The 27,935-nt window shown below is 39.0% G+C and overlaps 1 protein-coding gene across 1 annotated transcript in view; it reads right to left on the reverse strand.

Annotated features, from left to right (window-relative positions):
• Positions 1-4,982: 4,982 nt before the first annotated feature.
• Positions 4,983-27,935, reverse strand: part of LOC136679804 (protein shortage in chiasmata 1 ortholog-like) — a 46,720-nt gene continuing 23,767 nt past the window's right edge. The window contains exons 21-32 of the mRNA XM_066658483.1: positions 27,784-27,862; positions 25,763-25,938; positions 25,134-25,239; positions 23,710-23,821; positions 22,866-22,987; positions 20,838-20,925; positions 19,777-19,908; positions 17,746-17,892; positions 9,923-10,241; positions 7,875-8,118; positions 6,407-6,450; positions 4,983-5,468 (exon numbers count right to left, since the gene is read on the reverse strand). Of these exons, the coding sequence (XP_066514580.1) occupies positions 5,383-5,468; positions 6,407-6,450; positions 7,875-8,118; positions 9,923-10,241; positions 17,746-17,892; positions 19,777-19,908; positions 20,838-20,925; positions 22,866-22,987; positions 23,710-23,821; positions 25,134-25,239; positions 25,763-25,938; positions 27,784-27,862 (1,655 nt within the window). The 3' untranslated portion in view covers positions 4,983-5,382. The remainder of the gene's footprint in view (positions 5,469-6,406; positions 6,451-7,874; positions 8,119-9,922; positions 10,242-17,745; positions 17,893-19,776; positions 19,909-20,837; positions 20,926-22,865; positions 22,988-23,709; positions 23,822-25,133; positions 25,240-25,762; positions 25,939-27,783; positions 27,863-27,935) is intronic.

Consider the following 27,935-nt stretch of genomic DNA (forward strand, 5'->3'; position numbering starts at 1 on the left):
CGATGGGGTTTGTTCAGCTCTAAGCACTGGAGTGTTGTTGTTGACGCTGTGTGAAAAGTCTCGCGCTGCATTTTGTGGGGATTTGCATAATGGGATTATGGCAGGATTAAGAAGGAGAACGGAGGGGAGACCAAGTCTGAGGGGGACATCAGGGCCTATTCACATATACACCCACACACTATATACACAAATATACCATACACACTATATACAGACACACACACACACCGCACCTGCAGTGCTGCCATTCAGAGCAAGGAAAACTTTAACAGTTTTTACTAAACACTAAAAACCATTTGGTATTGATACAAAGGAGATTTACAGAAAGATGGATCTTGTTCCCAATTGAGAAAGAGAAACTCCCTTAGGAACATTGATAAAGAACCACAGACCACACATGCAACACATCAACCTCTGTATGTGTCAGTGTTTAATCTGATTTCTGACTTGCACCGACGTATAAGAGACTCAATATAGCTTTAACCAGCAGAAAGGATAGTACGCTGCCCCAGTTGTATCCAGGGTTCAGGAGTTTGGGTTTGTTTATATATGGTAGGTGGTGGTGGGGAGAGCAATGAATGGCTTTGGCAAAACGTAAAAGGTCAAATTTGAACAGCATGAGTGTTTCTCACACCCCCTCTACCTCCATTAGAAACAAAACGAGAGAGAAAGAAACGCAGCATGTGGCCATTATTACACCATTATGACTGTGTTTATTTACCAGGCCATGCGGAGCAGCCCCAGAACCAACAAATACCCCCCTATGCCTGCCCTTTCTGTCCTTACCCAGGCCTACAGAGCTGAAATAGCAGCTATTGTTCAGTGAGGGTTGTTAGCACAAACAGTAAACGCTCCCAGAATGGAAGAGTAGTGGGGGAGAGACTGGCTATGAGTCAGGAGAAAGAAAAGATTAGAGAGAGAGAGAGAGAGACAGACAGACAGACAGAGAGAGACAGACAGACAGAGAGATAGATTAAGCTGAGAGCCAGAGAGAGACGTGTGTGTGTGTATGTGTGTCTAATGCCCATGGGAGTTTTTCCCCTTCAGCTCATTCCTATGAGGGCCTGAAGTAGGACTGCTGGCTTTCTGTGATAAGCGCTCTCCCTGTTCCTTTTTTCTGCTTCTCTTTCTCTTCCTCCTCCTCTGTTCCCTCTTCCCATCTCTGCCTGACACTGATAAGGGTCCTGCAGTGCAAATGAACTGCTACCTTTCCTCCATCCATCTCCATAAAATACAAAGAGACAGAGGAGACTACTGCTTCAGCTCCCACACACCGAAATGTATATATAGTCTCTAGCAGAAATAGTGCAATTAAAACACTATTGTGACACAAGTTATGTTTATTCCACTTTCTGAAATAGAAAAAAAATACTATACAAAAATTTATATAGTGACAATGATCAAGCTGAGGGCTATGGTTTACTAATGGTTCACAAAAAAAACAACAACTCAGAATTTGTATCTCTATTGTATTTAAAAATGTGCTACCAATTTAAAATGACAGATGTTATTTTACATGATTAAATTTAAAGATAACTTTTACCATAGGTGTAATTGAGGATCCATGAACCTTTCATGACACCTGGCATAAGCCTAAATAAACATCCTTATTCCAACATGTTTCTATATCCACCATTTCATAGTGGCAAAACTTATTCAAGTAACTTTAATGACAGCTGATTCATGCTGGAATAAACATTTTCAGATGTTTATGTCAGTATTAATGAAAGGCTTACAAAGATGTCATATAGCTTTATGGATTTACTATCCACAAAGTGGGACATCAGAGTAAAAATGCTTGAGAACTATTGCCAATTCTAAAGGAGATCAGAATTATCTGAGACTATAAGATGACACAGCAATTAAATAAATATATATTTTGTGATTGCTCACTCAGTAGTGAACCCCCTGTAACATAGAGTAGCTGAGTCACAGATACTGAGTTTCTGTTAATAATCTTCCCAGAGTTGGAGAGAATACCAATGAGTGTTTGAGGCACGAAAACTTTACTACAATGGCACGCCATGTACATTGTGTGTTTTATTGGTTATTCACTTACAGCATCAAGCCAGTTAAATAAGTTAGCTAATTATTTAAATGTCCAGAAAAGATTTTTCAATATTTTTAGAAGTGAAAATTGTAGCTGACCTCTTTGGCCACCTCAGTTTTATTTCAACAAAGGCAGTATTGTAATTTCTAAAAGTGTTAGACAATGTCATGTCATATAATCTAATAAAAACAACTGAAAATCATGGCAGATATTTGTGGAACATTATTCTGAAGTCCAAATGAGCCTTCAGAAGCAGTGAGTTTATTGTATTTACACGTTGTGTGTCAGAGATTTTAATAACCACTTTATTTCACGATTATCACAATACCACTTCTCAGTCTCCCTGGGGATGTCTCTGCCAAGGTGCTAGAAAGAAGAATCCGTCCTGGCCGTGGAACTATGGACTAACTCTTTACTTTTTCACAGATGATTGAGGGGGCATGGGAATTTTCTACTCCATTCTACACATGTTTTGTGAATTTGGAGAAGGCGTATGACCGTGTTCCCTGAGAGATTCTGTGAGAGGTGCTTTGAGAGTATGGAGTGCCAGGGTCACTCCGGCAAGCTGTACGGTCCTTGTACTCTCAGAGTACAAGGAGTTGTGTTCGCATCCTCGGCAATAAGTCAAGCTTGTTCAGTGTGGGCATTGGACTCTGTCAGGGCTGTGCCTTGTCTCCACTCTTGTTCTTGATGTTCATGGAAAGGGTGGCAAGGCATAACCTGGGACAGGAAGGCTTCTGTCATGGGGCTCAGGAGGTGGCATCTCTGCTTTTTGCAGATGGTGTTGTTCTTCTGGCTTCTTCGCATGGAGTCCTCCAGCGTTCACTTGAACAGTTTGCAGGCAAGTGTGAAGCGGTCCGTATGCGGATCAGCACCTCCAAGTCTGAGGCCATGGTTATCTCCCGGAAACAGATGGCATGCTCCCTTCAGGTAGTGGGGGAGAACCTACCCCAAGTGAAGGAGTTCAAGTATCTCGGGTTCTTGTTCATGAGTGATGGGAAGAGCAATTGTGAGATGTGCGGTCACTATACCGGACCGTCATGGTGACGAGAGAGCTGAGCCATAAAGCAAAGCTCTCAATTTACCAGTCAGTCTACGTCCCCACTCTCACCTATGGTCATGAGCTCTGGGTAATGTGATAGTGGATACAAGTGGCCGAAATGAGCTTTCTCTGACGGGTTGCTGGGCGTACTTTCTGTGATCAGGTGAGGAGCTCAGTGATTAGGGAGGAGCTCAGAGTAGAGTCACTGCTCCTTCACGTTGAGAGGAGTAATTTGAGGTTGTTTGGGCATCTGATGAGGATGCCTCCTGGACGTCTCCCACTGGAGGTATACCAGGCACATCCAACTGGAAGGAGGCCCTGGGGTAGACCCAGGACATGCTGGAGGGATTATATCTCCTGGCTGGCCTGGGAACGCCTGGGGATTCCCCAAGAGGAGCTGGAGGAATTTGTGGGGGACAGAGACGTCTGGGCTTGTTGCCACTGCGACCCTGAAATGGATAGGCTGAAAAGATGATGATGATGATGATGATATTCCCAAAGCAGCTACATATTAATCTATGCTCAGGGCCAGGGTGTTCTAGAGTGGCATTAAGTCCACCACACTCAACTTTGGATAAGTCAATCTTTTAGTCAATCTTTAGGACAGGCTGTTTTTTTTTTAAACCAGAAATAATTAATCAGTACCTGACCTCATGATGAGGAAACAGCACCTAACTTTACTGCCGACATTGTTGTGGTTTTCAAACGCAGCGATTCCTATAAGACAAGGGGTAGTCCTGCCAGTGGAAAAGCAACAAGCTTTAAGTGTGCCGAGCTGAGCTGTGTTGAGTTGACTCAAGAGCCGGACTCACAGTGGACAAGTCCCATGTTTTCTGACACAGGCAGCCCAAATGTAGTTTAGCTTAAGATGAACGTAATATTTAACTGACAGATTGAGAATCATTACCTTATATCATCTTGAAAAAGATGCAGCAGGTAGTGTCGCAGTCACACAGCTCCAGGGACCTGGAGGTTGTGGGTTCGATTCCCACTCCGGGTGACTGTCTGTGAGGAGTTGGTGTGTTCTCCCCGTGTCTGCGTGGGTTTCCTCCGGGTGCTCCGGTTTCCTCCCACAGTCCAAAAACACACGTTGGTAGGTGGATTGGCGGCTCAAAAGTGTCCATAGGTGTGAGTGAATGTGTGTGTGTGTGTCTGTGTTGCCCTGTGAAGGACTGGCGCCCCCTCCAGGGTGTATTGGAGCCCAATGATTCCAGGTAAGCTCTGGACCCATTGCGACCCTGAATTGGATAAGCGGTTACAGATAACGAATGAATGAATGAAACACCAGTGAGGACTTTCAACCCCTCACCTTTGAGCTGTGTACACAACTGTAAAATGTATTCAGTTAGCACAGTTAAAGTATGTGAAGTCATTTTTAAAATAAGCAGTTTTCATTGCTGATACCTATTTATACCCTGATTATCCTCAACTATTGTTTTAGCTGTGAAAAACTTGTGCATTGTGTACAACTGCCCCAGCTAATACTACAACATACCAAGACTATCGATTAATGGTCAAATTAATATGGTATTTATTGTTAATCGTAAATTTATACTGACTGACTATCATTAGAATGAATAAAAAAAGTCTAAATGTCCTGTTACTCTTTTTAACATCTAAACATATGTTTCCTTCACAATTATTAGCTGCTAATTATTAATGTGTTAATGTAAATAAATATAGAGCAGAAATCAAAATAATACATCAATGTATATTTTCATAATTTTCCTTTGTATACATGGTAGGATAACTATAAGAACAGTTACTTTGAAATTTAGAAAAAGGTATGTTGTAATTTTGATCACTGTTGTCTTAAAAAAAAAAGTCAAACTTTTATTTTCCAGTGACAATGGCAAAATGTTTTTATTTTTACAGAAAACTAATGCCTCAACAACTAAATATGCAAATATTCAAGTATTTTACGTAAGTATTTTATTTTATGTCCACTATTTGTCTTTATTATAGATTTTTTTCTTTTCAGAAGACACACATTCAGAATCTCTATAACTACAAACACAATAAACATGCTGACTCTTACTTTGAGTGAAACATCACAGGAGAAAACCTTTAGCTTTTTTGTTATATTATAAAAAAGTTAAATAAGCACAATTATATAAACTGTGACTTCTATTCATAAATTGCAAATTTTACAACTAAGTATATACAATGAGCTGTAGATGAGTGAGAGAACAGAGTTTTTCTCTTTGTGAAGGAGTGTATACTAACTGGATAGCTAATTATATAAACGAAGAAACGTGATGAAATGTGTAAAAAAAAATGAAGAAGACATTCAGAAAAACCTGAGTCTCGTTTGTCCGTCACATCGTCCGGGGATTCTCTCATACAGAAGCCTTCCTCTTTTGCACTCAGGAAGCACTGACAGCAAAAGACACATGCAGACAAGTTAAAAAAGTTACTGAATTAAGTTAACCTGCAAGTAGGGATAATAATAAACTCATAATATTAATGATATGACATTTAATGACGCATTCTAATCGATTTCTTCCATTAGAGTACACTCATAATTTGTGTATTAATGTAGGTGAGAGGCAATTATACTGGCAATAACTGAGGCGTGACCCAGTGCTGATGTTTCAGAGGTGATATTCACCCATGATATGTGGAGGGAGTAACTAACATGGAATTAATGCTTATGCTATCCACACCACCTGGTTATACAATGACCCATCATGTCAATTTACAGATAATTTGCAATAATTTTTCTACTGTTCAATCTTTTTCCATTCATTTTAATTTCTTTTTTTAATAAGGATAGAAATATGAATATAATTTATAATTCTAATCACTTTATTGATCACTGTGCTTGCACACAGAGGAATTTGTTCTCCGCATTTAACCCAATCCGTGCAGTGAAACACACATTTACACACACACTAGTGAACATAGGGAACAGTGAGCACACATGCCTGGAGCAGTGGGCAGCCCTAGCCACGACACCCGGGGAGCAGTTGGGGGTTAGGTGCCTTGCTCAAGGGCACTTCAGTCATGACCCATTATATGACAACTTTCACACAACACACAGTGACATGCGCATGGAAAAATACACAGTAATAACAAAGACCTTAGCACCCCCCTTGGATACAAGTACGCTTCCATCAACTTCAAATCTAGAACTATCAAACTTTGCAAGATTTTAGATCCTACTCCTAAATAATGTTCTTCTGGAAGAACAACATTCACTGGTGTTATATATCATGCAGACTTAGTGCATATCTATATCCATGTGTGTATTTGTTATATCATTAAAAAAGCATATCACACTGTTTGAATAAAGACTATGAATGTATGTTTACCTGTGTGTTCATCTTCTCTTGCCAGTCTCTTCCTCTCTGAGCCCCTATAATCAACAGATATGGGTAGTAACTAGGCGTATTTACATTTTGTAAAATTATTTCTTAAGGAAAAAAATCTTAAATCTATAATGTAAGTGGGTTGTAGGGGATATTGCATGATGGTACTCGGATCCGCCCAGTTAGGGCTAACATGGGTGGCATGAAAACGCTAACAACTACTGTGCCTCGCACACGGCGGTAGCTGGAGAAGTTAAATGATAATCTAAGGTTGGCTAGGCTGACAGTTAAACCAAGCAAGTCTAGAAGTTAGACAAGCAGAAGATTTCCTGGCAAGAGTTGTGGGCGATGGCGGCAAGTCGTATTACGTTTTTGCTAGGAGCAACTTATGATGTCCACACAACACCGCAAAATCTTGGACAGTGGGTGCGTGAAGACCCTAGTTGTTGATGGTGTACACAGGGTTTGGCACGCTGAAACATAATCTATCAGCTTGTAAAGTTGGTTTGTCACAGGATCAGTATACATGGAGACATAATCAGGTGCTAAGGGTTTTAGCATGTTTGTTGGACAGCAAATAGCTAGAGGTTATTGACGAGTGGCTATAGTAATAAAAATGTTAGGGGATTTTTAGCCAAGTCAGCCACATCCCTGATTATGCAGTCTGGCATCAGGGGCCGGAAACTAAGGGCAGCTGTGAAGGAGTTTCAGAAAATGAAGGTTGTCTACTGAAGGTCAACTGAAGGTCTAATCAGTAGTTGTGGATATGGAGAGCACAGAGTACTTGGGGAAATGCACTGTAGAGATACTATTGTGATTGTTGGTGATGTAGCATGTAAAGTTCACATGGAACTGGTGGCACTGAGCATGCATTAACGGTGCCAGTGGGGCTTGGTACAGTCACCAGGGAGGCCAGCGTGGATTTACAGTTGTTGATGGTTAAGGGTAAGGTAGGACTGTAAAGCTGGCTTGGAGGGTGGAGGGTCTGGGATGCCAGATTTCACTCTTGAGCCTTTTGGAGGTGTTGTGGGCTTAATTCAGCGAAACACCAACAAGAGGAGGTGCCTACCTGATGACCCCTCTGAAGAGCTATTGATACAGTGGCTGGTTGGGTACTCATGGGCTAGGCTCAATGAGTAACCGTAGTTGTTAAAGATAGCTAATTGATGACTGGATCATAAACAGTCACAGAAACCTTAGTGTTGAGGTGTAGGATTCCACAGGAATTTTGTGGCTGCAGATAGGAAGAGAGTGTGGTGGGCCCTATGTGAAGCTCTAATAGATTGGCATAGGATATTTTACATTTTATCTTGTTTATGATTATAATTACATGTCATATTTCTCATCCTTAGATTTTGATTATTAGAAGTATTTTATGCTATTACTCCATTTCTATACATTTTAACATTTTTAATTTTGTGTGCGAAAGAGATATTCTTTAATAAAATGCATGAGTTTATGCTACTGTCACCTGTAGCCGTAAGGAGTGATGTTGTGTGTGAGTTTCTGCTGCCCCCTGCTGTTCACCCCATACACACTCATCCTCTGCTGCAGGGATGAGGGGTTTATATTTTCCTCTGGAGAAAACTGATTATACAACTCTTTGGGAGCCGAACTCTCAGCACAGGGTGTGTGTGTCTTTCTAAATCTGAGATTTACATCTGACTGGGATGAAACATCTACTGTCCACTGTTCCTCTTCTCCATCAATGCAGCCTGAGACCAAAAACAATAACAATTACCAACTCTAAGATATGACAATAAATGCCAACCAATGAAACAGAAAGAAATTTAACTGGCCTCTGAACAACAGTTCACCTACAATTTTCTTAACTCAAAATTCATGGTAATGCTATTTTATTAAATTGACAATTGCTTAATTGTCATTACACAGTGAGTAACTAGAATAAGTTGAAAGTGGAAGATTTATTGCAGTTAACATATTTGTCCCTCTTCAAAATAAAGACAAAGGGTCTTTTCAATACAAATGAATGGGAGATGATTCTCAGCAGCAAAAGCCTGAAACTCTACATACAGGGGTTGGACAATGTAACTGAAACACTTGTCATTTTAGTGTGAGAGGTTTCATGGCTAAATTGGAGCAGCCTGGTGGCCAATCTTCATTAATTGCAAATTGCACCAGTAAGAGCTGAGTGTGAAGGTACAATTAGCAGAGGGTAAGAGCACAGTTTTGCTCAAAATATTGCAATGCACACAACATTATGGGTGACATACCAGAGTTCAAAAGAGGGCAAATTGTTGGTGCACGTCTTGCTGGTGCATCTGTGACCAAGACAGCAAGTCTTTGTGATGTATCAAGAGCCACGGTATCCAGGGTAATGTCAGCAAGAAGGACGAAACACATCCAACAGGATTAACTGTGGACGCAAGAGGAAGCTGTCTGAAAGGGATGTTCAGGTGTTAACCTGGATTGTATCCAAAAAACATAAAACCACGGCTGCCCAAATCACGGCAGAATTAAATGTGCACCTCAACTCTCCTGTTTCCACCAGAACTGTCCGTCGGGAGCTCCACAGGGTTAATATACATGGCCGGGCTGCTATAGCCAAACCTTTGGTCACTCATGCCAATGCCAAACGTCGGTTTCAATGGTGCAAGGAGCGCAAATCTTGGGCTGAGGACAATGTGAAATGTTTATTGTTCTCTGATGAGTCCACCTTTACTGTTTTCCCCACATCTGGGAGAGTTACGGTGTGGAGAAGCCCCAAAGAAGCGTACCAACCAGACTGTTGCATGCCCAGAGTGAAGCATGGGGGTGGATCAGTGATGGTTTGGGCTGTCATATCATGGCATTCCCTTGGCCCAATACTTGTGCTAGATGGGCACGTCACTGCCAAGGACTACCGAACCATTCTGGAGGACCATGTGCATCCAATGGTTCAATCATTGTATCCTGAAGGCGGTGCCGTGTATCAGGACGACAATGCACCAATACACGCAGCAAGACTGGTGAAAGATTCGTTTGATGAACATGAAAGTGAAGTTGAACATCTCCCATGGCCTGCACAGTCACCAGATCTAAATATTATTGAGCCACTTTGGGGTGTTTTGGAGGAGCGAGTCAGGAAACGGTTTCCTCCACCAGCATCACGTAGTGACCTGGCCACTATTCTGCCAGAAGAATGGCTTAAAATCCCTCTGACCACTGGGCAGGACTTGTATATGTCATTCCCAAGTCGAATTGACGCTGTATTGGCCGGAAAAGGAGGCCCTACACCATACTAATAAATTATTGTGGTCTAAAACCAAGTGTCTCAGTTTCATTGTCTGACCCCTGTATATGTCTATGAACACAGGTAGTGCTGTAAAAGGAGTTGTAGCAGACAGGCAGAAACCAGTATACAAAGACTTAAGAGAAAGTGAAATGATAAAAGCATGCAACAGAAACAAAAGATGTTCCACGGTACCCATGTATTGCTTACAGCACAGAAGCATACATTGGCCTCAACAGTTTGCAAATCATTGTGTAAGGGAAAACTGCAATTACTATTGCAGTTACCTGTGTAGCTCTTGTCCTGAAGCTGTGAACGTACACTACTCATGCACTCTGAACCACTCACAGAGGCCCCATGCACTGCCCCAAAACTACCCAAAGTGCCTAGCTGCTGCTGGACAGGTCCAGGATTGTACAGCACAGCGGCAGATTGAGTGAATGACAGTTCTATGTAAGACTGTGACTCTTCTTCCATAGTCCAGTGAGGGACCTGAAGATGAGGAGGTGGATAATGAATGTTTGATTCCAGATGACCTGTGGCTTCACTCTCAGACTGGGGGATGGAGGCACTCAGTCTATGATGAGTTGTTATGTCACTGAAGAGCTACAGATACCCACACACATACACACACACACACACACACACACAGACACATACACAAAAAGATTGTCAAAATTAAAAATCTAGCACATATGGAACTACATTATTTTACATTCAATTAGTCTCAGTAAAGATTACTGTTAAGACAATGTTTGTGTTTGTTTTGGTAGCTCAACTCTGTTCCCAATAAATTTGGGAAGCTGTGAAAAATAAAAATAATATACAAAAGTAACTGTATTGTTTTGTAACAATATGTGCCTGCTTTCAATTTAATCAATTGAAATCAATACATTTTAAAAAAAGTTGAGACAGAAGCAACAAAAGAATAGGCAGGAATAAGGCAGAAATTGGACAATAAACAGAACTAAACTAGGGAAAGACAAAGACCAAAATAAGCACAAAACATGACCAACAAGACAAAGACCAAGGAATAGGGCTTATATACATACAATAAAAGGAGAGACACCTGTGAACAGCAATCACATGATACAGTAGATGGCATGGCAAGAGATCACATGAAGGGGCGCACAGTCTAGCAAAAAACAGACTATCAAGGCCAAAATGGCCAAAAAACGCTTAACACTGTAGGAAAAAAAAATCTTAATAATAGGATCAATAGGGACAATAGGATCAATCACAAGTCTGCTATTTTGTAATGACATGTCAGGCCAGTACAAAAAAATACATGGAAGTGCATATACTCCAATGTAGAGACAGAGAATTAAAATGCAATTGCCAGAATCCTGACAGCTAAGCCAGCTTAACACACTGAATAATACACTTAACAGACTCTACTTGTGGGCGGAGTCTCTGTGGCTGGGACTAGGGGTCACATGAACATGGTTAAACATAAACAAATAGAGCCCATGGTTGGAAATGAACAAGACAAAAACAATACCAGGACAGAAACAAAGAACAGAGAGTAAAAAGTGTGAAAGTGTAAAAGAAAAGAAAAGAGAAAAAATCTACCCGATTTTCGATTCAAAAGAAATAAGTGACAGCTCAATGTCCTGGATGCTTTGGACAGCTCATACAAAACATCTCAATTGTAGCTCACAGCTGTGGAGAGATTGCAATGATTTCCAAAGGAAACGGTGAGAGCTTGAAGAACCAGTTCAATTCATTAACGACTGCAGTAAAAAGCTCTTAAGTAGTCCATAAAGACAAAAGACATCAGTTTAGTTTTCATCATACTATGTACATATGAATTATGAAATGAGTGTATAAAAGTATTGAAGTAAATAGTATGCATCATCAACTTTTCACTTTAGCACTAGAAGCGCATAATTCTGTCTTTTAAATACAGTGACACCCAATAAATAATAATTATTAGCACTGGGTTAAATTCCATAGCCCATGATATTTGCCATAATTATCCTGTTCATAACTTAGGAGCCATAAATATTTAGCATAACTACTGTATGAATGTTCTGTAGGCTCCTATCTGTGTGTCAGTCTTCCTGTGGCAGGAATTTTAAGTGTTCAAGCTGGTGCTTATATGAATACATAAAAACAATATGAGTTAGAAACAAACAGAAAATTAAAAAAAAAAAAAAAATCAACTAATAAATACATACATTAAGAAAGAATAAATTTAGAAACTTAAAAAGTCAACTGAATTAAGTTAAAATGGTTTCCTTTTTAATGTATTCATTATCTAATCAAGTGACCAGGAACTACATACATTAGAAAAACAATGTATTAAAATTACGTATGAACATTCAGGAGATAAAATCATTGACTGAAGGCAAAAGAAGAAAATAGCCATTGTCTCTCCAACTCTACACACACTTGCTTGGGACAGACAAACCAGTTTTTTTTTTTCTTTTCCCCAGCATTTTGCTTCACTCTCACTTTGCTCCAATGTAAATACAGAGCAAGACATTCAAGGTTCACTGGATCATTTAAGTTATCTGTTGTCAGACCTCTGCTGCTCATAAAACCATAATTTCATAGAGAAAGGTTTTAAGTGAGGCTGTCAGTGCAGGCTGATTAAGGATTGATGGACATTTCAGATTGTCTTTATCGGTCTCTCCAATACACTGCTCATGTGGCATTATAACAGAGACGTTCAATATAAACTCGGGGTTCCTTCATCTGTTCATAATTCAGATCCTTCTTTGCATTTATGAACATGCATTTTTGGCTCCTAAAAATGTGTTGCCTTGAACAAATCTTCAAATATTGGAATGGATGTGAACAATGTATTGATTAAAGCATCTGTAGTAAGGTCATCAAGTCTTTCAGTATTTATAGCTCTGAGATACATACAGGTGAAAAAGAACACCATATTTTTTCAGTTTCTTTCTTGCTTCCTTTACACAGAATTATCTGAAGCAATCTATGCCACATTATTCATTCTTTCTTCTGGCAAATCTGCCTCTGTGATTCTTGTGAATTCATTCTACATTCTCTGCATGTTACACACGTGTAACTGTACCGGGCAAATTTCATTCAGTCATTCTCTTCTCTGATGATACATCTTCTCATGGGACTGCTTGAACCTTTAGGTTTACTTGCTTAATTTGCTTTATACTATTGAAATTACTGCTGAATGCTTCTCTTTGGAAAACCTGATAATTAAAAATTCTGCTTCACGTGGAACTTAAGGAATATTCACTCCACATCACAAAATAGCTTTTGATCTCTTACCTACAAAGAACTTTGGACCAATGTGAATATTCATTCATTCATTCATTATCTGTAACCGCTTATCCAATTTAGGGTCGCGGGGGGTCCAGAGCCTACCTGGAATCATTGGGCGCAAGGCAGGAATACACCCTGGAGGGGGCGCCAGTCCTTCACAGGGCAAAAACCCTCTCAGCTGTGTCATGTGACAGCTATGGATAGACCCACAATTGAAATAGGCAGCCTAAGCAATACAGCGACCTCCAATGTGAATATGAAACCAGTAAAAAAGTGATCTTTCAATTATGCCTTGAAATTTTGCAGAACAATCAAACACAACATGAATCTTCTCATGATTGAGGGTTATATGGTAAGGAATTTACCAGATTTCACACAGCCTGTGCAGTCTTTCTGGTCTCTTGTAAGCTTCCATTCCAAGAACATTACACCTTAAAAAGCACAACTTGTTTGAAAGGTAATGGCATCTTCCACTTAGGAAGATCTCTACATGTTATCAGAGAGAGATACCTCTTCTCCAATTCTTTCATTGAAATCAGATTGCAGTATGTTAATTACATCATCTGGAGTGATTACTTGACTTGAGTTATGACTTTAAGTGTTAGAGCTTGTGGGCAGTTCTAACCAATCATCAGAAAAATGGGTTTGGCAATATGCTCAAGGTGGGACGATGATTTAAGACTCTCCAGAGTCCATATGTGTATTCAATTAGCAGGTAGGAATTCATGTGTGTAACTGTTCTTAGAGGAGAACAACTCCTTATAAGCAGGACTTTTACAGTTTTCCCTTATGATGACACCCCAGATCATTTTAGCTTCACAAATGAATAAAGAGTTGCTTTGTGAATACAACAGAGCATAAACATGAAGTTCCTTATCTGAATTACTTGGTTTTGACAAAGATTAGTACTACTGCTAACATCTGGGTGCTACTGCCATCTTGTACAACTAGAAAACATCACCAAGGAAGCTACATCCAAAAGAGGTGTTAATCCTTGCTCTTATTTTTAGCAATCTTCAAGTAGGTCTGTGTTATGTCATTTTGAATATGTGTTCCAGATCTGGTTACTATAGCTCTTGGATCAAAGGCCAGGATTCATATAGCCAAAGCAAGTTTCTCACTGAATAAATAACTCAGTCAGTGAAAGGTTTTTAGTGTATTAGCGACATTTCTGAAAGCCATATACTAAAAAGCACATGCAACTATATCCTGATGATGGTTGTGAAAATCTTGGTAACTTCAGGTTGTTTCTTGAAAGCCACAATTTTCTGGTTCTTGATCTTTGCTTTATCAATATCACTTTCCCATAATGCATAATAAGCTGTTAAAGGATTGCAAGCTTTACTCGCCCTCCAATGTTAGGGACATCACAGAATAATTTAAGCTTGGGGATATTTGTGTACAAATTGATTACCTGTGGTCTTTTGGTTCCATCTGGTGCTTAAAGAGCATGGGTAGCTTTTTGATTCTCAGGTCCATCATTAAGAATATGCAGAGCCATGCAGACCCTTGCTGTGGGTTATAGCTCATATACAGCTGTTTAAACAGTCCATATATTTTCTTAAATCAAACCTCTCCCTTGAAGGTCAATTTAGCCAAGCATGTAATTTGTCTCAGAAGCCTTTGGCAATTACAAAAGTCTGACTGTAATGTGTCGGGATGATGTGTTAGGGAACACAGCATACTCATTGTAGGAAATACAGAGAATTGATTGTAGGGCATTTTTGCACCTTGATCTGCACTTGGGAAGTGGCTGAGCACTGCTTCTAAGTTGCAGTGTAATTCACTGAGGTTTGATACTTACAGTAGCCTGTTTCCTTTTGTACAGTTTCCAAGGATGTCACTTTTCTCATACTGTGAATTCTGGTGGGCTGAATGAGATATCAGGTTGTAGAGATGTCCATGTCATTTTATGCAAGTCCAAGTCAAGTCTTTGAGGGGCAAGTGTAAGTTTAGTCTCAAGTGTCTCATCATGAGTCACCTTGTGGGTGAAAAACACAAACGACTTGAACACTATTGCTATTTATTATGTGTTTAAATCATGTACTTTACTGTCAGTTTGTAAGGCACACATTATAGTTTCAAAACTGATCAGTTGTTTGATCACTGCCACTGCAAGTCAACATTAATTTATAGATAAACAGGTTGTTATTTTTAATAAATACCAAATAAGAATAAAAATGTAGTATCTTTAATTCAGTAGGTTGTACTTTGCTGCAGAGAGCACAGTATCAATAAACATCAGCCTGCTAAATTAACCAGATAATTACAAATAAATATACAGCCTATAGGCTTAGTCCATGTAATATTATAAATAAAGTTTACAAAATAATAATTATTATTATTAGCTCAAAACACCTGCAAAAGCCTTTAAATGGTCTTTCAGTCTAGTTCTGTAGGCTACATGGGGAAGACTGCTGACTTGACAGTTCTCCAGAAGACGACCACTGATACCAATAGTGTCACAATCAACATTAATAGAGAGGTGAAGGGAAGGAAAAGATGTGGTAGAAAAAAGTGTACAAGCAATAGGGATAACCGCACCCTGGAGAGGATTGTGAAACAAAACCCATTCAAAAATGTAGAGGAGGGAATTCACAAGGACTGGACTGCAGCTGGAGTCAGTGTTTCAAGAACCACCACGCACAGATGTATGCAAGACATGGGTTTCGGCTGTCGCATTCCTCGTGTCAAGCCACTCTTGAACAAGAGACAGTGTCAGAAGCGTCTCGCCTGACACTTATGTTTTCTGATGAAAGTAAATTTTACATTTCCTTTGGAAATCAAGGTCCCAGAATCTGGAGGAAGAGAGGAGAGGCACAGAATCCATGTTGCTTGAGGTCCAGTGTAAAGTTTCCACAGTCAGTGGTGGTTTGGGGTGCCACGTCATCTGCTGGTGTTGGTCCACTGTGTTTTCTGAGGTCCAAGGTCAACGCAGCTGTCTACCAGGAAGATTTAGAGCACTTCATGCTTCCTGCTGCTGACCAAATTTATGAACATGCAGATTTCATTTTCCAACAGGACTGCAGTGCCAAAACTACCAGTACCTGGTTTAAGGACCATAGCATCCCTGTTCTTAATTGGCCAGCAAACTCGCTTGACCTTAACCCCATAGAAAATCTATGGGGCATTGTGAAGAGGAAGATTCAGTACGCCAGACCTAACAATGCAAAAGAGCTGAAGGCCAGTAACAGAACAACCTGGGCTCTCATAACATCTGAGCAGTGCCACAGACTGATTGACTCCATGCCATGCCACATTGCTGCAGTAATTCAGGCAAAAGGAGCCCCAACTAAGTATTGAGTGCTGTACATGCTCATACTTTTCATATTCATACTTTTCAGTGGGCCAGCATTTTTAAAAATTATTTTTTTGTATTGGTCTTAAGTAATATTCTAATTTTCTGAGATACTGAATTTGGGGTTTTCATTAGTTGTCAGTTATAAGCATTAAATTAAAAGAAATAAACACTTGAAATATATCAGTCTATGTGTAATAAATGAGTATAATATACAAGTTTAAATTTTTGAATTGAATTACTGAAAAAAATCAACTTTTCATGATATTCTAATTTTATGACCAGCACCTGTATTCTCTACACAGTAATCACAAGATACTGGCTAACGGAAATTCAGTAGGTTATCCCTTCATTAGAAATGTACAGCAACATCAAGGAATGTTCATCAAATTGACAGCAAACATCTGGACATTCACTGGTTACTTTCACTTTACTGGTAGTTTTCATAAATGACTAATGAAACATTTGTTTAAAAGAATAAGAATTTATAAGAATATAAAGGAAATTATAAAGGAATATAAGAATTTATTTTTGGTCTCCTAAGCTCCTCCAACCTTCTGCTGAATGCAGTTCTCACACCCATCTATCTACACATCTCTCGCTCTTGCACACTCACATAAATACAGGAGGCTCTGTGGGCTTCCACTAACACACATTCTCCATGTATTTCTCTCTCTTTCTGTCTCTCTCTCACTCACACACACACACACACACACACACACACACAGAGGTATTTATGTAGGTCAGCCCTCTGGTCTTCAGCTGATGATAATCCAGAGGAATGTGTGTAATCAAATAAAATGATCTTGACTACATGATAAAACCCATAAGTTGCTTATTATTATTGCTTATTATTGGACCATGTCATTACAACCATAAAGTTTAAACTTTTCAAGATGGGTGGTGATCATCGTGGCCATTTTCAATCCAACTTTTGTTTTTTCAATGGGAAGAGGGTCATGCGACACATCAAACTTATTGGGAATCTCACAGGATAAACAATGGTGTGCTTGGTTTTAACATAACTTTATTCTTTGTTGAGTTATTTACAAGTTTCTGATCACTTATAAAATGTGTTCAAAGTGCTGCCCATTGTGTTGGATTGTCAATGCAACCCTTTTCTCCCACTGATAGCAACACCGCAGGAGAAATGTTAGCACAGGCTTTGAGTATCCGTAGTTTCTTGTGAAATTCCCAATAAGTTTGATGTGTCACATTACCCTTTTCCCATTGAAAAAAGTTGGATCTAAAATGGCCGACTTCAAAATGGCCGCCATGGTCACCACCCATCTACTAATGTGCCACAAACAGGAAGTTAATATCACCATTCACTATTCCCATTTTATTAAGGTGTATCCATAGAAATGGCCCACCCTATAGATTATTTCACACATTCCAAAGACTTTCTAAATTTGTTTAATGCCCAATTTGCACACATTATTTATGTATGGGTTAGTACAGTTAGTGTCAGTATTAAATTAGGTTTCTATTAACTCTGACTTGTGCATGTTTAGTGTTAATTTACAAAGTAGCATATATGTTAGTGTTTGTTAAAACTGGTACCTTCCATATTTTGAGTGGGATTTCAGAGAAAATGCCCTTAAGTTCAGAGAACGAAGCTCCCAGTAGCCACTGCAGACTCGTAGTTCTCAACATGAGGTTAGCTATGACATGGTTAACACAAGGGAAACACACCAAATACTCCTCCTCCTGAAACACATGTATGCACATAAACACACAAACGCAGTCAAATACACTGTATCTGTGTCACAAGTGGGAACACATTTCAGTCCAATTCAAACTATATTATAATTTAATTCCTGCTCCTACAGACCCTCTACCTCTTAAGTTCATTATAGAAAATATATTTTTGCAGTCCAAAGAAAAATATAGGAGATGGAAAAAACTTAAAATCTTCTTCAATTTGAATGGAAGTCTATGTAAAAAATATATTCCATGTAACTTTGGAGCATTTTTATTGGTTCATTTCTATTGTTCCTCCTGAAATTTTGATATAATAACCTAAAAACAGACAAAAAGAGAGGTATGTTTTTCTCTGGATAACGAAAATATAGAGAAAATAAATATTAACACTCAAAAAATGAGAATAAATTAATAACATTTTAATGAATATCAATGAATGGTGATAAAGTCAAATGCAATGCATGCTTCTTTGAAGGGAACTTCTGATTTTGGGCTTCAGGAGTTTGCAGGAAGAGGCTGAGTTCACAAATTGGTTATAGTTCTTTGCTCTCAGTCTAAAATCTCTGTTTATACAAACTGGATGTATAAACAGACTGTTTGACTTTAGCTATTTGACTTGCCAGTGTCACGGATCACGGGGCGGACTGACGGAGGCGGACGCACTTGCTAAAACACGAGGAGTTTATTATAACAAAACAAAGACAAGCTATAAAGAAAACAACAAGACAAGGATATTAAACTAATAGGGACAGGAAAAACACAGAACGACAAAACTACGAAACAAACATGACCTGATTAGACAACGGGAGATAAACAATACAAATTGACTTGGGACAAAACAAAGGTGAAACAACGACAAAAGGAAATGAAACGACGACGGGGGGAACTTCGGAGACAGACAGGTAACATGACCGACTTGAATGAGGACAACGGAGAAATGTTCGACGACAAGGACAGACACAAGGGAACTTAAATACAAGACACAAACGAGACACACCTGGACAGATAACGAGGAGGACGGGTTAACAAATGACAGACGAGGAGGCGGAATAAAGGCGGAATAAAGGCGGAGACTATAACATAAACAAACATAGCCATGTGCTAAAAGAACACATGGCCGGAAAAACAGACATGACGAGACGAGGGCGTGACAGCCAGAGTGTTTTAGTATTATTTTTTAGGAATAAATTTCATAAAAATTTTAAATGTTTGTTCATGTAAATATTTTTTTGAGATTACTACTAGACAGATGTGCAAAAGTATAAAATAGAAAAATGCAAATAAATTTTGGGTACTGGCATTCCTTTGGGACAAGGTGGAGGTGTCAACTAGCAAATGGGGGGGGGGGGTAATATCTAGCAAAAGATGAAAGAAGCAATGATTTGACAGTTTATTCATAATTCATTTTAAAACACAATTATTGTAAAAGATTGTCTACATGTATCAAATTTATTTTTTTTATGAATTTATTTTTTGTGAGTGTGTGTCGCACTGTGAAGGACTGGCGCCACCTCCAGGGTGTGTTCTTGCCTTGCGCCCAGTGATTCCGGGTAGGCTCTGGACCCACCGCGACCCTGATAAGCGGTTACAGATAATGGAAGGATGGATGGATGAATGAATATATAATTTGTGCTCTTAGATCTTCTAAAGGCTATTGTAGATTTTGTTGGCATAAGAAAAGTCTGTCTCTTAGCAACAGATCTAACTTAGATATGGAAATGAATGACACACTGGCTTAACATGACCTGAGCATGTCACCAAGCTTCAGCGATCATTTGTCCATTGAACTATGCTTTTAGTAGGTATTATCTCTTTGTGCTTATAGGTATAGATTAAAGTGGGGTGAAGCTTCCAATGTTAAAAACACACACACACACACCCAAAGACTACCTCAGTTGGCAGCACACTGAACCCCTGTCTGTCAAGCCATCCACACACACTTCTCTCTGATCTTAGAAGTGTATATAGGCAGATCTGAGAAACACACCAGGCAATATCTTCCTCATCACACACCAGAAAGACCTGAGAACACACACCCACAAACTCAAAGCAGCAGTATATGTTCATCCTCCAATATCACACATATACATTTTAGGGATGAACCAAATATTTAGGAATAATTGAAAAATAATGAAAAGACTGATAATATACAGAATAATGTTTTTAATGACTCTGTAATTTTTTTTTGTTCCCAGATGTAGACAGGAACCAGAATGGAAATTTCCTCCTTAGCTTCAGGACAAGTTCGAACTACCACTTTAACAGAGGTCAGACATAGATGTTGGACAATTAGTTCTAGAACAGGGGTCGGCAAACCTCGGCTCTTTGATCTTTCTGATGCAGCTCAGCTTTTGAAAATAATTAATGAGTATTTAATTAAAATGGATTTTATTTTAGTGCGTTAATTTTCAGAATGTAATTCTATGAAGATTATGGCGATCTTGTAACATCTAAAATATTTTAATATTTAAAATATTTTTGTCGCTCTTAATACACGTCACAACTTCCAATGTGTGACACCCGCCAGTGTGTGGTTTCTTGAACTTTTTGACAGCTGACTGCACGGCGCCAGTAAAAGGATGACAGCACACAGAGAGAGGACAGCATTTTTGTTTGCTGCCAGTAGATAATTTAAGTTCGGCATTTATTTTTCATTACTACATGGACTCAAATAGACATTAAGTATTTTACTTAACCTTCAACCCAACGTCTTTTTTTCGGAGTTAAAAATGTTTTGTTGCATGCAGAAAAGTTATTTCATTTTCTCTGCAGTCGTTCATTGATTCCATAAATGTAACACAGTATTGTTTGTTTATACATAGCACAAAGGCAAAAAAACCCTGCTATACGCAGTGTTATTTCATTTCAAAAGGGTTTTGTAACTCCATTTCTCCAGAGAGCAAAGAAAATATGTATTAATTAATGAGTATAGAACTACAAACTACACTAACCTTTATATCCAGATCCTCTGTCTTGAGGCCAAACAGAACGAAGGATGAGTAAATCAGCAACAGGTTACTGAACACATCACCATATACACTGTAGGCAAGGACCATATTTAACATAAACAAACACAAAGGAGAATGCTAAATGCCTTCAAATAATCACAGGGTTTTTCCAAAATTCACCACAGAGGTATTTAAACTTTTCCCTCTGGTGGCTTTCTTGTCTTTTTTTTTTTTTTGAGAACCACACCTAACCAAAAATAAAATGGTCAATAGGCAAATTAAAAAAAATAAATTAATAAATAGCGATAATAAAAAGACAATTTCTTCTCGGACAAACACATTCTATTTTAAAGGTGCACTATACAAGATTTTATACATATATATCTTTAAATGACTCATTTCAATGTAAAGGTATAGTGGAGTTGTCATGAGCATGCTTTACTGTTGCCAAGGTCATGTTTTCATCCCCAGGATGACAAAAAGCCCTGCCCTTTGGAAGCTCACGTTTGTTTTGCCCTCCCCAATGAAACTGGCCCTTCCCTTGTTTCTTTAAGCAAGATGGTGGATTCCACTACCAAATATTCAGGACAACTCAACAACACACGTTTCTCTGCTGGGTAAAATAAAAGTATCGTATAAGTATAAGTATTCTGAAAGGATTTAACTCAAGTGTATTCTCCTAGAAGGTCTCTCCTGGGCAATGACTCCTCACCCTGCTGATGTGGGGTGATGAAGCACAGGGAAATACTGCTTTCTTTTCTCTAACTCCACCTTACAAGCTCATGTAAATTGAATTTCTGAAGTTGCCATCGTGCTGTGTTGTTTCCATTTAGGGCATTTAATTATTTACATTCAGGGCACTTTAATTACTTTTCTCAGGGTTATTTACCTTTATCAGTGTTAAAACACAATGTTCAAAGGTGCCTGTTAAGGTGAAGCAGAAAATTCAAATGAGACACTGACTACTGCAAAGAGGGATCTCTATTTGCCAGAGCTAACTCAGTTGCCTTTTATTCCTATGCTTCGGACCTGTAGGAGCATGGCTTTTCTACACTCCCAGCCAAGGAAGTCTGGTTTTATCGCCTATGCACTGGTCAACTGTGCTCACATGCACTAGTGAGAGCTACCTTGCACCGTCGCTGCACAGCTTTCACACCAACAGAGATTTACTACACTCTCCATGTATGAATTAATTCCCCTGAGCATAGTAACTACCCCTGTTCTCCCTTGACTTCTATATATTCTTTGTTGGTTTATATCCTTTGTGTTACTGTGGACCTCTGGAAGTGCTTTGAGTGATGGCAAAGCAACAAGTAAATATCTTTTTTTTGCTCTGTTTTCTTGAGTGACTGGCATGATAACGTTAGCTGTTATGGATATTATGAATTTGTTGTGAGTGAGTCAGTGTGACGTTTTCAGCTTCTGCTCTAAGCAATGAGAAGATGGGAGTTGGGGTTGAGAGATTGTGTGCACGTGTAGACCCACTGCCCAGTGTGTTGTATAATTTCTATAAAAAAGTATCAAATGAAATTGAATGCTCTTGAGCAGCTGCATGAGCATATGTTCACTAGGCCCAATGCCAACTGTGGGCTGTGAAGCAGTGGACTATGTTTTTGACAGCTTCAAATACTGCAGCAAAAATACAGTGTTAGTACACGTCAATTTAGAAGAAATCTAGAATGAATAGGTTTCCACAAACATGAACATCAGAGTCCACAATGGATGCAGTTGAATTCAATCATTATAATGGATGTCTCCAAACGTTTGAACATAAGAAGTCATGAACACGCAAACACACACTAGAGACAGTGAATACACAACCAGAGCAATGGGCTGCCAACCACAATGGTGCTGGGGGAGCAGTTTGTGGGTTAGGCACCTTGCTCAAAGGCACTTCAGCCATGAATGAATTTTAACTTTTAAAACTGAACCAGCGACCCTCCGGCTTCAAGCTTGCTTCTCTAACCTCTAACCTACTCTAACGTCACAGCTGTCCATATAGATCAAGTCATCAGTAATCTATCAACTCACAGTTTGCTGTGATGTTCGGTGCAGTGCAGAATTATCCAACAATGGCTAAACTGCAGAGAAAGAGCCAAGAGTCTAATGACCACACCCTGTGAAGCTTGCTCCTGCTGCAGCTCTCCCAGCTCCTACACAGAGAAAAACACATACAAATACATACACAACATTCACATTGTCTTGTCGGCAGTGAGTCTCAGCACTGTTATGCTTTATTTTTTTTATTATGCGGCAAAGCAAAGATAGCAAGGGGCAAATAGTGGCAAATTGTATGAAGCATCTTTGCAAAGACCTCCAGCAAACCCTGCACTTCAGCAGTAGATCCTGAATCCAATGCCACTGGATAAGCAGTTAAAGAAAATGAATGAAGCAATGAATGAATAATTCCAAATAAAACCATATTTGCCTAAGTCAGAAAACACTGGATAAAATGTGCCAATCTGATTTTGCTGTTTCTGGCATAATGTGTGGAGACTTAACAATTGTACAGTCCACCAATCTGAATACCCCCCATCAATATGTTGGAACCGCATTTAAAGAAAAGAACAGGCTAAAAGTGTGAAACTTAGAGAACCAAGCAAAAGGCTAAAAACAAGTGTTTTCTCACTCAGTCCTCACTGCTGAGGTAGGTAGTGACTCATTTTCATGTAATGAAATAGGTGCTGAAACCAGACAATTTGAATAGGGATGTTTAGACAGGGTGACAATGTTGCTGTGATCTTTGTGGTATATAGGCCAAAGCATGCCACATACATTTTATCAAGACCCCTGGGAACTTTGTTAACTTGTGGAAAAAAATATTTAATAAGACATAATTTTGGGTTGTATGAACAGTGTCTGTTTCTGATGTGACCTGCAGAAGAATGGCTGTATTTTCATCCACAGTGATGATGTCATAGTGATGAGTTGCTCCCAGTCTCTGCAAAGTCTGACCATAGCTCCTTTCCAGCAGAGTCATATTATACCTACAGAACAGATTCACAAGACATTTGATCAGAAATATTGCTCAACTATAAAGACAACGTACAATTAATGGCTTCTGCTACTATAATATTCATCCATTTTGAACATAATTTGTTAGTTCTTTATATGTACTCTGGAGAAGCCTAAAACGGTGGCACAGCAGGTAGTGTCACAGTCACACAGCTCCAGGGACCTGGAGGTTGTGGGTTTGATTCCTGCTCCGGGTGTCTGTGAGGAGTTGTTGTGTTCTCCCTGTGTCCGCGTGGGTTTCCTCCGGGTGCTCCGGTTTCCTCCCACAGTACAAAAACACATGTTGATAGGTGGATTGGCGACTCAAAAGTGTCCGAGTGTGTGAGTGAATGTGTGTGTATTGCCCTGTGAAGGACTGGCGCTCCCTCCAGGGTTTATTCCCGCCTTGTGCCCAATGATTCCAGGTAGGCTCTGGACCCACCGCAACCCTCAACTGGATAAGTGGTTACAGATAATGAATGAATGAATTAATTAAATCTCCTTTTATGTCTTGTGACCTAATTTCCATTAAAAGTATAGGTAGTAAGATTGTCATCATGAGCTCATCAGAACAGGGCTGGAACCAGAATGTTGTGTGTGTATTTGTATGCTGGAAACTGAGAGGCCACAGGGGTATTTCATTCAGGCACAAGTTAAGCTATAATAAAATAAATAATTATTTGAAATTTTAATATTTTCAGCTGGGCTAATATCATCTAAAGGTGCACTAATATAAACTCTTATAACCCAAATGATACAAAAAAAAGTCAATAGTGAACAATAACCATTTAAGTATGAAAGGACTGAAAAATATGTTCATGTGTCTTTTCCTTTTGACTTCTCACTTCTCTGGACATCCAGCTCTATGGAGATTTAATAAGACCTCTAATATTCATTTTTCGTGTACATCCACTCGACGGATATTATACCCCCGCAGCATTGGACTGTGGAACAATGAAACTGTGTTTTCTGGTGTGACGGGAGGAGCTGGAGAGACGTTTATGATCCAAAACTAGTCATCTGGAATTAGTTCCCTATCGTTCTAATGGCTCAAAGTCATCTAGTCTAAACCCTTTCAAGAAGAGAAGTCATTACTGAGGCAAAGAATACCCTTTATTGCAGAAGAAATGCTGGATGAGCAGGTGTCCTCCTTATTAACTTTGGTTTGCAACAATGTCAATAAATGCAATGTGTTTGAACAAAATATAGAACTTGCTGTGTTTTAACTAGGATGCAACAGCACAAGAGCCAATAGGATATGAAGAGTGAAAGATGTTAAAAATACATAATAAATAAAACACTGACGTTGACTCCAGCAGTTGCAGTAGTTCTGAGCGCTTCAGTAAACCCTCTGTGACAAAAAGCACAAAAGGCACATGATCCAGATAAGCCAGAGGACACACTGCTGCATCTGAACAAACAAAAACACATTAAGCCACATTTTAAAATAGCTGGGACACTACTTGGCCGTAGCATAGAATATCATGAATATAATATCTATAATACTGATACTGATAATACTGAAAACAAATATCATGCTGTGAGAAGAGCAGTGCAAAACAATACTCAACTAGGATTTTTCATATTTGACAAAAAAATGAGTACATTCCCAAACAAGGACTTTAAGTAGAGGTATAGAAAAAGCTGTTCAAAGGGCTGAGTAACTTATATAAGTTGAGCAATTAAAAAAAAAAAAGAACTAAACATGATCAACAAATTTGGAACCAAGGGAAAAACGTTTTATTAATTAACACATTTAAAAATATAGGTAATTGAGAAATCATGTACATCTACAAATGTAAATGTATATTTAAAATGTACAGCAAATGTAACTTGTTACTAAACACATCTGTGCATAACCCTAATCCTGTGATTCTGTGTGTGTGTGTGAGAGAGAGAGAGAGAGAGAGAGAGAGAGAGAGGAAATGAGAGACCTGTATCTGGTGAGTCTGTGCAGAAGCAGATGTAGTTAACATTGTTCTGGGAACAGACGATGCTAATGGTAGAGTGGCACAAAGCATCGAACTCCATAACCACAGAGAACCTCCTCCAGGGAAAATCAACCCCAATGTGCTGACTGCAAACTATCAAACACCTACTGCAAGAGAGACTGAAAAAATAAAACCACACACACCTGCATATTTACACCTTATAAAACCACTGGGCTATTTTTGATGTTTAACCTTTGCTGTTTGAGCATTTACCTACTATGTAAATATTTGATCTAAAAAAAGCTTTCTACTACTGTTTGTGTTATAAGTGCTAATTTGAAAAAACAGTCAAATTTCATTGTTCATGATGGGGTTCAAGCTCCGCTCCAGATGACTGTCTGTGAGTTTGGTGTGGATTGGCAACTCGAAAGTATCCATAGGTGTGTGTGTGAGTGACTGTGTTTCGCCCTGTGAAAGATCTCCACCTTGTGCCCAGTGATTCCGGGTGATTCTTTCAAATACAAAATGTATTTAAGGGCAATGAGTAATAAATGTTTATAACTACGTCTGAGATGTGCGTTTCTGTTAACTAATCACATGTATCAACACCCTTTGGTCAAAACAACCTCTTGTCAAAAATCTCCCCATCCAACCTTTAAAAGGTTGCTGCAAATATTTAACCCAGTAGTGGAAATAATGGAAACCTCTTAACTTAATCATATCCATCTGATGCTGACATGTGTTACATCCATTCTGTGGTTTATTTTTTTCTAGCCATGTGCTTTGTGATTTTGTGGTTTTCTACCCACATGCTTTGTGGAGTGCCAGTGTTTTCCCACATTTGGGCACAGAGGAGTTATACAGGTCCAGATTGTGTGACTCTCATCGACAAAAAGTTGTCTAACTGACAAGAGTATCGCCTATGAGACGGGCTCCTCTGGAATCAACATTGTAAGTTTTATCGTTGGTCTCTATCAGGGCTGACAATCTGGATAATAGCTTGTTTTAAACATTGTGGTTTGACACTGAGCTTGGGTCTTGGTCAGGAAAATATTCCTGATTCAGCTATGCTGACAAGTCCTGGTTCCAAAAAGAAAAAAGTTCCAAGTCCTGTGTTCTGCCCATCTCCTATTATACCCATAACATCGTTCTACTGCTTTAGCCCGTTTCTCAGCGGTTCTACACAAATTAGTTCCTGCTGCCCAGGGCATAACAACAGCACCCACTGTTGCCCAGGACGTTGTAGTAGTGCCCCATATGCAGGACATAGTGGGAGGGCGTTACTCAGTGAGACCGCCTTTCCACAAGCCTCAAGGATTGCATCCTGTGTTTACATTTGAAATTACAGATGTCTTACTTTTTACTAGTCAGTCTTATGAATGTTTTATACAGTGATAAAACATGATAAACAAACTCAAAATAACTATTCACACATATATTTTGCCTAGTCGCTCTGGCAACAGACACCCAATATGGTACTACATTTAAATAAGACTACACTTATAAAGGTTTATAAGTGGTTTAAAGCCTGTTTATTAAATGGGCAGTGATTAGATTAACACTTTAAAATCATTAATAATCATTTTTTAACACAGAGATAGGAAGTGTGAGAGTGACCTCTTTATTGTCTAATACCTAAAGTGTCAGAGAACAGAATATATGAAGAAAGAATAAGCTAAAAAAATCTGATAATGTGAATTTTGTCATTTCACATGTTAAGGTACACCACATTATCACAAATGTACAAAAAATGAGACTCGTTCATTACTTTTTAACCAAAATATGTTAACCTATTAACAAATACGTGATGACTGATAGAGAAGACAATGTAAAGTCGGTATCTATCAAGATCTGAGGTTTACCATTGTAGATGTATGAGGGTTCACTCTTGCCATTTCAATCTGTGTTATAACGGATTATTAATTAATATTAATGTATTAACAACATAATTAATATTTATAAGTGTAGTCTTATTCTAAATTGGTACCATGATGTGCTAAACAGTTGCTAAAACACACACATACCTGCATATAACGCTGCTGCTCTCCACTTTGCTCTTGCCTTCTTTTGGTAGTATTGCAGTAACAGAGCTTCCTAAAATTCCTTAATACACAAAAACTTTAGTCAGTACCTGCACATCCAGACATAATTTTAAATGTTATTTTGATGTTTTTCA

This window comes from Hoplias malabaricus, chromosome Y (assembly GCF_029633855.1).
Source record: "Hoplias malabaricus isolate fHopMal1 chromosome Y, fHopMal1.hap1, whole genome shotgun sequence".
Classification (NCBI taxonomy): domain Eukaryota; kingdom Metazoa; phylum Chordata; class Actinopteri; order Characiformes; family Erythrinidae; genus Hoplias; species Hoplias malabaricus.